General features: G+C 36.1%; 1 protein-coding gene across 1 annotated transcript in view; it reads right to left on the bottom strand.

Annotated features, from left to right (window-relative positions):
- Positions 1-13,497, bottom strand: part of ROBO1 (roundabout, axon guidance receptor, homolog 1 (Drosophila)) — a 752,594-nt gene extending 739,097 nt beyond the window's left edge. The window contains exon 1 of the mRNA XM_006889823.1: positions 13,356-13,497. Within this exon, the coding sequence (XP_006889885.1) occupies positions 13,356-13,497 (142 nt within the window). The remainder of the gene's footprint in view (positions 1-13,355) is intronic.
- Positions 13,498-14,367: the final 870 nt, after the last annotated feature.

The following is a 14,367-nucleotide window of genomic DNA, read 5'->3' as shown; positions in this document are numbered from 1 at the left end:
TATAATATATAATTGTCTTTCTAGTCTCCTAAAAGAGATTTACTAATCAGGATATCCAATTTGAAGAATGTGAAGTGCAGATGGTTTGATATTGCTGAAAGCCAGAGATTCAGAACACTACTGCGTTTTCTCAATTAAATAAAGGGATTTTATTACATGGATATATGACAAAGTTTCTGAAACTCCATCTTTCAATCTTTCAACAATGAATAAACTATCTCTAAACGGTAGTTGTTGTCATTGTTGTTAGGTGCCTTCAAGAAGAGTACAACACATAGCGACCCTATGAATAACAGATCTGAACCCTATGCTATACTGTGCTGTCCTCACATTTCCTCACATACTAGCACCCTTTATAGCAGCCATTGTGCCAATCTACCTCGAGGGTCTTCCTCTCCTTCACCAACTCTCTGCGTTTCCAATTATCATGTCCTTCTCCAAGGAACTTAGCAACGTAACTAAAATTATGTGAGATGAAATTTCATCATCTTTGCCTCCAGAGAGAAGTCTGGCTGTACTTTCTCCAAGCCATATTTGCTCATTCTTGAGACAGTCCTTGGGATGTTCAGAACTATTCTCCAACACCACAGCTAAAAGATATCCATTTTTCTGTTATCCTTATTTATTATTCAACTCTCAGATGCATATAGCAAGTAATGGAAAAGACCATGGCCTGAATCAGACACACATTAGTCCTCAAATTGACATCTTTGTTCCTCACTAATTTGGAGAGGTTCCTAATGGCAGAATTTCACAGTTCTATACATCTCCTGATTTCCTGACTGCTGGTACCAAGGGTGTTGATTGTGGATCCAAGTAAGATGAAGTTGTTGACAGTTTCAATGTTTTTTCCATTTATTATGAATTTTAAATCCTTACAATTGCCATTTTATATTAAATAAAAACAAAACCCATATTTTTTTTAGAAAATCAGAACGAATCAGTACCAATTTTAAGGACTTGAGATATACAATGGATAGTTGTTGTTATGTGTTACCAAGTCATCTGCAACTCATAGCAACCTTATGTATAATACCTCTGAATCTTGCCTTATCCTAAACCAATATCATCTCCAGCACACCTAATCCCATGAGCCTTGAGGTGCAATACTTAAGGATGTTGAGGGCAGAATGCTGAATGAACCAGGAAGTATCAAAAGAAGATACAAGGAATATACAGAGTCACTGTATCAAAAAAAATTGACTGACACAGAAGAATTGAAACAACATAAAATCAAGGGACAATGGTGCTGAAGGAAGAAGTTGGAGCTGCTCTGAATGAATTGGCAAAAACAAAACCCCAGGAATTTATGGCAAACCAGGTGACATATACCAACAAATAGATGCTGCCCTGGATGCACTCATTTGGTTATGCCAAGAAATCTGGAGGACAACTACTTGGCCAACTGAGTGGAAGCGATCTACATTTATTCCCATTAAAAAAAAAAAAAGATGAGCTGACAGAGTGAAAAATTTTCAACAGTATCACTAATATCATATGCAAACAGGATCCTGCAGAAGATTATCCAAAAACCACTGGAACAGTACACCAACAGAGAACTGCCAGATATGCAATCTGGGTTTAGAAGAGGCCATGGAACTAGGGACATTATAGCAAATATTAGATGGATCTTAGCCAAAAGCAGAGAGTACCAGAGGAATGTCTATCTGTGTTTCATTGACTATGCAAAAGCATTTGACTGTGTGGGTCACAACAAACTGTGGCTGACTCTGAGAAGAATGGGAATCCCAGAACACTTGATCGTGTTAATGAGAAACCTATACTTGGACCAGGAGGCAGTCGTCAGAACAGAGCAAGGGAACACTGCTATCACAACAAATTGTGGCTAACCTTGAGAAGAAGGATGGGAATTCCACAATATGTAATTGAGCTCATGCGAGATCTATACTTAGAACAGGAGACAGTTGACAGAACAGAGGAAGGAAACACTGCATGGCTTGAGAGCAGGAAAGGTGCATCATCTCTCCACACGTTTTCAATCTATATGCAAAACAGATCATTTGGGAGGTTGGGCTCTGTGAGGAGAAACGTGGCCTCAGAGTTGTGGGAAGACCCATTAACAATGTGCATTAAGGATAAGACACAATCTTGCTTGCTGAAATGGAGGAGGACCAGAGACATTTGCTATAGAAGGTCAAGGACTGTAGTATTCAATGTGGATTGAAGCTCAATATCAAGAAAACAAAGATTCTCACCAGGGGTCCAATTGGCAACATCAAAATAAGCAGAGAAGATATTGAGATTGTTAACATTACAATTTGCTTTGTTGCAAAAATAAAGCAGAGATTAATCCTAATCTTATTCCCACTAAATTGACCTGCTATCTATCTATCTATCTATCTATCTATCTATCTATCTATCTATCTATCATCTATATCAATATCTATCTCTATCTTTATCTCTATATAAGAGATATAGGTTATGGAGAAGGATGATGATTATCATATACTTAATCAGACAGTAATTTAAATTTCAAAGACTCTTTGAAGTGTCATCATTTCCTCATAGAAAATCAAAAGAGATACTGGCACGTTAAATGTAGCCACTCTGCTGGAAAATGTATTTGGTTTCTTCTTTCTAGAATAATTTTACTTTCTTTTGAAGGTACAGTAGCACATATTCACTCTTTTACTCAAATAACACATTGTTTCTTTGTCTTTGTTCTTCTAGGATTTCAATCAGCTTACCTTTCCCATGTCAAGACACCATTCTGGTCCAGTACATGACTGCCTGTAATCATGTCATAGGCAATGATGAGGAATATGTATTCATTACAGTACATGAGGATGAAAAGAATCCCTAAAAATTCAGGGTTCTTCCCATCATCTTCATGAATTTTGAGAAGTATGGTTATGCGTCCTACCTCCATACCTTTTCAACCTGTATGCAGAACAGATTATCCGGGAGGCTGGGCTCTATGAGGAGGAATGTGGGGTCAAGATTGGTGGAAGATCTATCAACAATCTGAGTTATGCAGATGACACAGCCCTGCTTGCTGAAAGTGAGGAGTACCTGAAGCTCTTGCTACAGAGGGTCAAGGACTGCAGCTTCCAATATGGATTGAGGTTCAGTGTCAAGAAGGCAAAGATTCTCACCACTGAACCAATTGGCAGCATCAGGATGGATGGTGAAGAGATTGAGATTGTTCACAGCTTTAGTTTGTTTGGCTCCATGGTCAACACTCTTGGCACCAGTAGCCAGGAAATGAAAAGGCGTATTGCCATGGGAAAGTCTGCTCTTAGGGACCTCTCCAAAGTACTGAAGAGCAATGATGTCTCTCTGGAGACTAAAGTGCGTCTGATACAGGCCATGGTCTTTGCAATCACTGTTATGCATCAGAGAGTTGGACAATGACCAAAGAGGATAGAAGGAGAATTGATGCCTTTGAGCTGTGGTCACCCTGGAAAGGGTTAAACTGGGTGGCTCCTTGGAGGCAAGGATTCTGAGGCTCCATCTAACATACTTTGGACATGTTGTAAGGAGAGACTGGTCCTTGGAGAAGGACATCATGCTTGGTAAGGTGGAGGGACACTGCAGGAGGGGAAGGTCCTCTATGAGGTGGATTGATTCAGTGACTGGGGTAATCCGGATGGGTGTGTCAGAGACAGTGCGATTGGCACAGGACAGAGCAGAGTTTAGGGCTGAAGCAACTCGATGGCACATAACAACAACAACAACATCGTTATATTACAGTAATACTCTACATTTTAAAGAAAAGTGCATGCCCCTTGGCCACCAATTTTAAGCAAATGCAACTGCTTATTTGGTATTTTTGGATTTTGAAGGAAATTTATGTTGCATTTCTGTAAGCGAATCCATTCCATTTACCAGTTGATCCATAATGTTATCACTTTGAGTGTCTGAATGATCCATTTTTCTGCTACTTGGGTTTTATGCATCAGGAAATTCTATTGTACAGTTATGTAATGTGTTTTGATTCTAATGGTAAGTTCTAATAGTGAAGGTAACTACAGAGCTTCAGAGAACAGTAGTGAACTTTACTGCAAAAAAATGAATATCCTTAAAATTTGGCTTTATTAGTGAATGAACTTCTCATCAGAGGACTTCAAGTTCCCCTAAAAAAAGCAACCATGATGAATGGGATAATTTTTTTTTAAATCCACATCATCAATTTTACCTGGAATAAACTATCTAGAGTCTTGAATATAGATTAACTGTGGCTATTGGACAAATAATTGGCTACATGGTTGCTGTTTTTAAAAAGAGATGCTCAAGGAACAGGTAGTATGTGTAACAAGAAAGTCTGGGATGCTGGTTTGAGATGGACCTTTTAAGACAATGAAAGAGTTTGAGAATATCAGTATTTTGTGTGAACATTTATAAATGTACATTAATTGCATAAAATACTTTTAGTGAACAGATGTCAGTATGACTTGGATGTCATTTGACTTCTTTCTCCAACATTCCATTGTTGTTCATCAACAATGCATCTAGGGCAGCAGGGATAGAGATAATGTATGGGCTTAATTACATGGTACTCTCTTTAACAAACCTGAATAACTATAGCTACTGTGGAGAGACCAGCCTGCATACAGCATAGAGTAATGTTGATCCATTGATAGCACAGGAAGTTCATCCAGTCAATTTGGTGGGGATATAATGACACTGAACTCCTTTCATTATGATGACATGAGTGGTGATGTGCCCTTTCTGGAATATCTGTTCTAGGAATCTATTCTCTTTTACCTCCCTAAATGTTTTTATCAGACTTTCCTTCTGTGCATGCACTGAATTGCTTTGTTGTATATCATAACATGACATACAATATTGCTTCTGACCAAAGAAATCATTTTTAAATCACAAACAGAAAAAATGGATTGACAATATAACAGTGAAATAATCAAATGAATATTAAGTATATTCAGTTATGTCCTAGTTGGATGTCTCATTAAATTGTGGTTCTATCTTATAAGAAATGTGTCCTGGTGGCACATTGTGTTATGTATTGGGCTGCTAACCAAAAATGTCATCAGTTTGAATAGATCAGCTATTCCATTAGAGAAAGATGGGAAGCCTTCTTCCTTAAAGATTTGCGGGTTGGAAACCTGATTGGGTTGAGAAGGTGGCCATGAGTTAGAATGGCAGTGGGTCTGGTTTGGGTTTGTTTCCTTAAAGAATTGGTACATTCTTTGAGCCAATAACTAGGTAGGGATGTATGTTTTAACCATATTTTATTTCAAAAGGTATTTATATCTTTTAACCATAAATTTCATTTTTCAGGCTGAGCAAATAATCTGAGAAAATGGACTGTGAAAAATTATTGGCATCAGAATCAGAGGACTCTTTGCAGAAAAAAAAATTTGAAATATTTACTGATGAAGCTCAAAGACTATATCCTTCAGTATAGATTATACTTCAACACAAGGGGGGGAAAAACCCAAAAACCCCTCACAACTGGATTAATAAATATCAATGGATATAAGAAAACAATTGAAAATAAATAATTGAAGTATGAAAGATACCTTTGAAATAAAATTATTTTATTGGCAAATCTGCTGCCAAGGATTTATACAAAATGCTAAACAGTCCAAGTGCCCATCAACAAATGAATGATTAGAAAAACGACAGTATATTCACAGAATGGAATACTATGCAGCAATGAAAAACAATTGTTGTTGTTAGGTGCCGTTGAGTCTAGATGACTCATAGCGACCCTATGAATGAAAGGCCTGAGCACTGTTTGTACATAGAGTTTCCGGAGGCAAGCCATTTCTGAAGTGGATGCCACTCCTGCTTCCAGCAAACACTGTCCACCATGGGTAACCATTACCACATTTGGCACATTAGTGTACCAGTGTTCAGCAACACAGCGACCATGAGTTACCTCAGTACAGCAATGCACAGACCAGTGCTATACCACCTAGAAGAATGTTTGACAGGAAAACAATTTGAACCCAGCCTGAGTGCCACAGATTAAAATCACCTACCTTCGGCTTGGTAGCGCCTGGAGGATATTATGCTGAATGAAATATTTCAATCACAAAAGGACAAATACCGCATAACACTGCTGTTAGAAAATTAGACTGATATTCAGTGTGTGTGTGTGTGTGTGTATGTGTGTGTGTGTAGAATAGGAATACGGTGGATAATGAAGATTGCATTGGAACAGATGAGGGGAAGAATGGTTCAAATGGAATGTATGATTAGGTATTATATGTATGACAACAATCTGTAACAAGTGCATTGCAAAGTGGACTGGGGAAGAGGGTAGGGAGGGGGAGGGAAGAAAATGTGCAAAAAGGGATGCATATAATTTTTTTAAAAGAAGCATAAGAGATAGGATATCACTCTAAGGACTAAGCTTTCCCTGACTGAACCCACCATCATTTCAATTGTTTCATATGCATGTGAAAGTTGAACAAAGAGGAACTGATATTTTTGAATAGTAGTATTAGTGAACTGAACATATCCTGAAGTGCCAAAAGAATAAACAGATCTGTTTTTTGATGAAGTGCCGCTGAAGCCTCCTTGTAAGTGAAGATGATGAGGTTTATCTCACACACTTTGTTCAAGTTATTAGAAGGGCCAGTCCCTGGAAAAAGATATCATGCTAGGGAAAGTAGATGGTCAGTGAAAAGGAGAAAGGCCCTCAACAGGATGGATTGACACAATGGCTGCAACAATGACCTTAAGTACAATAGAGATTGTGAGGATGTGGCAGCATCAGACAGGATTTCCTTATGTTGTACATAAAGTCACTATGAGTAGGGGCCTGGCTCGTCAGCACCTAACAGTGATGACAAATTGACAGTGTGGCATCTTCTATTGTGAGTCTAGTAAGTGATTAATGCTATTCATCAAAAATTCCTAGCTCCCCTTTCTCCAAGTACCACAGTGGGATTTCATTTCCCTACTAGGTGGAAATGAGGTATGTTCGTGTGCCTTTCTGCCAATTAAATGAGCAGAAGTGACTTTGGTAGAAAGCTTTAGGAATCAATTATTCCATGAGCACCATCCTTTTTTCTTGTCTCTATAAGTAAACTAACTTGCGTGAAGACAACATTTATACCTAGAGATGATGAGATTTCAGCTTATTTGCTTTGAATATATCATCAGGAAAGGTTAGTCATAAAAAAGTATATCCTGTTGATATAGAGTCAAGGGAAAATAAAGAAACTCTCAATAGTATGGATTAGCATAATGTGATAGAGTCATATGATGTGATGAATTGATGATTTTTATTCCTGATGAGGTTTGATTTCAGGTTGTCATTATTGCTACTTGTCATTTGTTTGGCTTCAACCCATGGTGATTCACTTTAACAGAACAAAACATTGCCCAATCCTGTGCCATCTTCTTGATCTTTATCAGAGTCTATTGTTGAAACTATTTAATTCTGAAAACGAGTGGTGACGGTCTCAGAACCAATTATTTCTACATATTAAAAGCACAACCTCTAAATATCTTTTAAACTGATAAGGAACATATGTGCAGTCAAAGTCTCAGTGTGCTGTGCAGGAAATAAAAAAGCGATTGCAGAAATGTGAGAAATAAGAAAAAAGTTAACTCATACTAAATGTCCCAAGAAGTTTCTAGAATGTCAGTTTCTCTTCACATAAGAACAAACCAGAAAATCTGAGCAAATGAGGAATAAAAGTATAGTTTAGAGTGAAGGCAATTAGTTTGTGAAAAACTTATAGAGTTTCAGGAGAGAGATGTTTAGGAAAACTTCAGTACTCAACTCTGTAAATGACAAAATAGAAAAGGACAAAAAAAATGATAAAGGAAATTACTAACTTTAGAAAATGAAGTTTTTCACTAAAATGTGACTGTTGGTTGAGTCAAGTCTAACTTATAAGAGTAGAAAATTGTACAAATAAGGAAAAGCAATCATAGTACTCTAATTGGCTTGGCAGAAGATTCATATATAGACTACTTGCTTAGTTGTAGTGGCCTAGTGGTAAGAAGTTGTACTGCAATCCCTAAGGCACATAATTCAAATCCACCAACTGCTCCAGGAGAGAAGGATGGGTAATTTCCTCTAGTGGTATTAACTGCTTCTGACAACCCACTGGAGTACCAGCGATAAGATAGTTCTTACTCTATGGCACAAACGACAACAATTAATTTAACAAGGAATAGGATAATGAGAAGATGGAAAAATATTAGACAACATTTAATTTGATGAAGCAAAAGACATTGTACTGCCTATTGTTTAAAATAATCACAAAGGATGATCTCCTCAGAAGACTCTGAAAGAAGAAGGCAAAAAAGATTGTTCAGGAGAGATGGGTTCAAAGATGATGACATGGAGTAGGGACCTGCTTGGTTTTAAAGAAAGTCTTTGCCCTGTTTTTGCAACCATTATTAATTACTGTGATAATGTAGTTTGGGATGAGAATACATGGAGACCTCCAATACTGATTGGCCTCATGAACTGTGCTGTTTTATAAAAGGAGCATGGCTGATCTATTTAATTTCCAATCAAGTGTTTAAATGTAGTTTAGAGACACAACCTCATTTAAATCCAAGACTCCAGGAAGTTGAAAAAGATACAATTTCTTTGAGAATATGATTTTTCTAGAGCATTAAAGTAGACATGAGGAACAGTTGCTATTAATACTGTCTCCCTGAGAGAGTTGTTATGAGAATAAAATGAGTTCTTATATGTCAAATGATTGGAAAAATGACTTTGCATATAAGAAGCAATTATAAACAGAGAATCCTTATTATTTTCAACATAGTTTTTAAAACTCACACAAAGCGATCAAATTTCTGTTAGCTTCTAATTATAAAACTATACAGTTATGAATCTAGATGGATAGAAAAGTCAGTGTTACCATAAATTAAGAGTTAATATGTTAAGATTCTAAACTAGGAGGTAAACATTGGGACTTTTTATTTGTGCACATTGAGGAAAACATTCTAAACAAGTTATCTTCTTACAGATGCATTCCTTTTTTTTAAAAAAAAAAGATCATGTAATCCCCCCTCCTTATCAACTGAATTGTAACTAAATTTTGCTAGGTGTTGTTAAAGTGTTGGCTTCTCAATGATTCCTATTTAAAATTATTCTACAATTTCTAACATTTTGCAGTTTAATTTTATTTGAGACTGACAACTCTGAAGACAGTTCAGTTTTAAGATACCGTTTTTGTTATGTTCCACTGAGTTGGAACAGACTCATAGTTGACCTTCCAGAGGCAAAGTAAGAAGCTATGCTACAATCCTGAAGGCATGCAGTTCGAATCCACCAGCAGCTCCACAGGAGAAGGATGGGTAGTCTCCTCTAGCAGGATTAACTGCCTCTGAAACCCTGATTGAGGGTCAGCTATGGAACGGGTCTGACTCAATGGTACACAAGAGCAACTCACATAGGAGGGGATTGCCCATCTTTCATCCCTGGTGCTGATCGTGGATTTGAACTGCTTGCCTTTGAATTGGAAGTGTAACTCCTTACTCACTAGGTCACTAGAGCTCCCTCTTAATTAGAATTTTAATTTAGCTGTCTTCTATTACAGTATGGTAAATAGAAGATGTAAAACATTAATATAAGCCTAAAGGGATAAAGAACATATCTTATATTCAGCATGCAGAAGTAAGAAAAAAAATTTTTGGCATTATGAGTCAAATTTATAAAATTTCTGGCACTCAGAAAAAAATATGGATCAAGTTAGATTTCTTTATAACATATTTAAATTGCTAGCAGGCTTCAGAGCTGTAGTACATAGGATCGCTATGAGTTGCAGGTGACTTGATGGCACATAACAACTGTAGAATATTTTTATCTCCTACTTCCTTCCTTAATTTTTATGTAACAATAAATTTTTCTTTACATTTAGTATTATTGACTCAGGCATTTGCCAGAAGTCTGTACATGGATTATGTACATACATACATTATACATTCTTAGACACATTACTCCATTTTTCCATGTTTCCAAAATACCATATGCACTTGTAGCAGTCTATAAACAATGTGCTATCTTCAGAAACTCCTTTAACAAAAATAATTGATTATAATATATTCAGCCTCTTTGTGATCTAGGTCTGACCCCATAAATTGCTGATTTGAAACTCTATCTTACTTGTTCTAGCAACAAAGGCAGTATACTGTGAACTGTTAAATAACCTTCAATATTTATGGCATGCTTGGTTAAACAGGAAATGGGTCACTTCTCTGTAAATAATGCACGAGTTCAATTTAATAATGTACCACAGTGCCACCTTAGAAATTGCTCTACATTCATTGATTAGAAAGCAAGACATTGAAATATTTTAAAAGACTGCATGGCTTTATAGTATTGTATCTAGAGATAGTGAGGGAGAAAAAAGAAATCAATATTTGTTTCTTTCCTGAAAGACTAGATTACTTTTAATTTATTTCATTTTCTAGTCCACTTAATAAAACTGCTTATCCAGTTTAAATAAGAATGGTATAAGTTTTAAGCAGCAAAGAAGTAGTTTGAAGACACTGCTATTTGTTGACAAGCTCATCGATAAAAGTAATAAACGTAAGTATATGATATGAGACTCTAGTTTGATGGGTCAATTTGATAGTGATGGTCCCAAATGGTTTGAGAACCAGAGCAGATGTTGTAATGACAAATTGGTTGCAACGAAAAGAATATTCTTTTTAGTGTCTATAAGAAAGGAGAAGTTGGAGTATATGATTGTTGATTGTAATAAACTGATGCTTTTGGGGGACTGTATATGCGTTTACATCTATATAGTAACTGTTAAAGGCAAGGAAGAAAATGAAGTAAAGCAGTATGTATTAGAGCACAAACACACATACACATATATATGGTAATTTATATCATCATTTTGAAATATAGTACAGAAAATACAGTATTTATATATAATCTTTTATCTTTTTGTTAACTTTAATGAAAATGCATATCAATCATTTATTTGCTTATTTTATGTTTTCTAGATTAATAAGTATTTGCAGTTTATTACTTATAATTTTCTTGCTACTATATCCAGGGCACCTATAATATGTGTACCAAACTCTAGATGTATTAAATTCTACATTAGATATATAAAACTGTTGCTGACTAGATAGATAGACTATCTCACATCTCTCTGAAGTTAGTTACTTCTAGAGATTCAATCAATTCAATTTTTTTTTATCACTGTAAAGACAATTTACATGCACACTTGCACAGATACAACCTACATGGAAAGGTAATCTAAGGACAGTTTCAAGCAAAGGTTTGCCCTAGTAATTTGACTCCATATTTAATGGCAGCTCTTTATAAGTTATTACCATAGTACTTTTCTATTTTTTGGTTTCTTAACACTTTCAAGTGAAAGTTGAGTAAGTAAAAATAATGGCCAGAATACAATATGCCAATGAAAGGAATGAAAATAGCAGTTATTTCATACAGTAGGAAATCAGTTTTTGGATAATCAATTATTTACTTTAAAAATGTACAGAGTAACAAATGAACAATTAAAATCTCAGAGAGGAGAGTATTCAGAATTTTATTTCCCAGTCTTTTGGCATTTAATTACTTTGCTTTAATGAATTCCCTTGCAGAATATAAAGACAATTTTATAATTTAGCCTCCTCACATTAACTAATTTGGGTATATATTTAATAGCAGGAACCTGATCACTGATTAATCCAACAGGGGAGAAGAATAAGTAAGAGAAAGAAAATTAAAAGGGTCACATCTACACTTAGATGCATTATTTTGTAAATTATCTTAATAGTACATCATGTTTTGACTGTGTATAATTTTTAATAAACCGATAAAAGAGAGTAAATCCTATCACTGTAACAAAACAATGCAGTTGGTTAGAGTGGGTGGGCAAAAGGGACAAGAGGGTACTCATGAGAAAGAATACTGCTTTTGACTCCTTAAAAAAATAGCAACTTTCTCCATATTTACAACGTGAAAGAATGACATTTACAAGTTTAAGTTTCTGACAAAGTATCATGCTGACTTTCAATCAGCTTACCACCAGTAGTGTTCATTTTTTTTTTGTCTTTTAAACTTCATTCTAAAACTACATTCTCAAAGGAGCAAAGTGAGAATGCTCTCTGTAAGAAGGAAATGAATATATGTAATAAATCTTACCTCATTTATAAAAGAAACATTTAAATCTGAGATTGTGCAGACGAGGGAAGAAATTAAGAGCAATGTTTCAATGCTGACAGTGACTATACATCTGAAACAAAGGATTCATTTATTCTTTTATATTTTATAATCTCATTTATAGATTGAAATGTGTCCAGTTGGATTATTATTCTTTCCTTAAACACATCGTAAGACTGCAATGACATAGACAAGTTCTCTATTATCCCTAACAACCAACAATCTCAACTCACAGATACACACCACTATCTACTAGTGGAGTCTATAGAGAACAGTGTGAACAAGTGCTAATGAAAAGAGAAGGACATCATGCTTGGAAATGTGGAGGGACAGTGCAGGACAGGAAGACCCCAGGTGAGGTAGATGGACGCAGTAAATGGGTTAATGGGGTAGGTGTGTTGTCGTCAGTTAGCCTGGCTTGGGATAAGACAGGGTTCAGAACTATAGTAGGTTTGCTATGAATGGCAGGCTACTTGATGGCACACAACAACATTTACAACTAGACCTCTATTATATCATTATATCACAATCTGATTCAATGAGTTCTAGGGGATGTGTTTTATTCTTTGTTCATATTTATAGTTTCAGTTATATTGGTTAGACATAATTTATGACATTTCTTTTCTAGGACTAAGAAATTGCAAAATATTTTCAGAGTGATCCTTCTTAGCTATGTCTATGGTAATTAGGTCTATCAAATTCAATTAGTGAAATTGTTTTTTTTTTTTTTCATGCTGATCTATACATGATTTTTTCAGAAGTCGTTCCCGGATAAGGTAGTGGGTCATGAAAGCACAATTGTGAGATATCAGCTGGTAACTATGATATGCATTAATCTTGTTAGGACTTTGCTTTCTGTAACTACTAATGTAACAAAAATAAATATGCTCAAATAATAATGAAACCAGATTATCAACGGGTGAACTCCCCCCCCCCCACAGTAGTGTAATTGAATACTAAATTCTTAAAATATGAAATTGTAAACTTTTGAGCAATCTCTAAGTTTCAGATGGTGATCCCTCTTTTACATTAAAAGTAGAAAACCAAGAATAAATGCTGTTTTTATACTTTATGCCTTTCTCTCAAAGTGTTTACTCCCGCAGTATGACTGTCCAACTGAAGAATGAACTCTGGAAAATGAGGAAAGCAGCAGCTATGGTTGTTAATTGAAAGAAGGGATGATTGGATAATTTTACACAGGTGGTTGATGACGGATGGCAGGTTTTAGAAGGAATGGAAGTTAGTATTTGGGAAAAAGTCACTCTACCTGTATAGCCCAGCGAATTGTCATCATTATCAGAGGTGGGGATTGGTGTTCCGCTGTCGCTCCCCCTTTCTAGGTCTTCAGGGTCTGTAGGAAACAACACCAGAGCTGCTGATGGGGTCACAGTAGTAACAGTAGTTGCCATTTCGATCACAGCATGTCCAGATACAAGTAAATCCACATGTGACAGAAAAATGCACAAGGACAACACACAGCACACTTCATCCTCGCCCCTCCTGAGACACACTAAGCCCTGCGAAGGTCTCAGCATTATGGTTTACAATTTCTACTCCGTCTCTTTAATTTCCCTAATTCTTTGCTCTGCCTGCACCTTTGCTGCACTTCAAAGCTGGAGAAGGGCTCTGACTGCCCTCTGCGAGGCCGCCAGCACCGACTGAGGGGAGCATATGGAGGAGGGAGAGGGCAGGGTGGCTGAATGCTAGCATTGCTAATTTTCAACCTTATTGTTAATCAAAGCTATTGACTGTGATCACTCCCCATCATCGCTTCATCTCCTGGCAATTACAGTCTCAAGGGACTGTACCTCATTTGAGGAAGGGGGAGGCAAGGAAGGGTGTGGGGAACATAGGATCTTATTAATAAGAGGGAGGGTGGATAAAAATGTCATATTTTTTCCCCTTAGAGGGATGGAAGAAAGGGGAGAAAAGGAGAGAACATCACCTCTTTTTAAAGGAAATAACTCATCATCTTAGATGATTGAGATAAATTTACTGAAATTAAAATATAAGTAAATTGACATTTAACTTTGGATATTAAAAACAAGACTAAATGTCTAGATATTCTGTATCATCATGATGCATATAAGTATTTTCATCTAGTCTTTTTTTAAGTAGAAAATTCTTTTTTTAGGTTTTTCTTATTTCACATTAATATTCTTATGTAAAATTTCAGACATCAGGCAAAGGATAACAACACTTAGGTGCCAATACCCACAAGCTGAGTATCTGATTATCTATCTCCAAAGACATGATGACTAGATTTTTTCTCATACTCA

This window comes from Elephantulus edwardii, unplaced genomic scaffold (assembly GCF_000299155.1).
Source record: "Elephantulus edwardii isolate Elephantulus edwardi_28Jun2011 unplaced genomic scaffold, EleEdw1.0 scaffold00081, whole genome shotgun sequence".
Lineage (NCBI taxonomy): Eukaryota > Metazoa > Chordata > Mammalia > Macroscelidea > Macroscelididae > Elephantulus > Elephantulus edwardii.
This window is presented reverse-complemented; position numbering and strand designations above follow the sequence as displayed.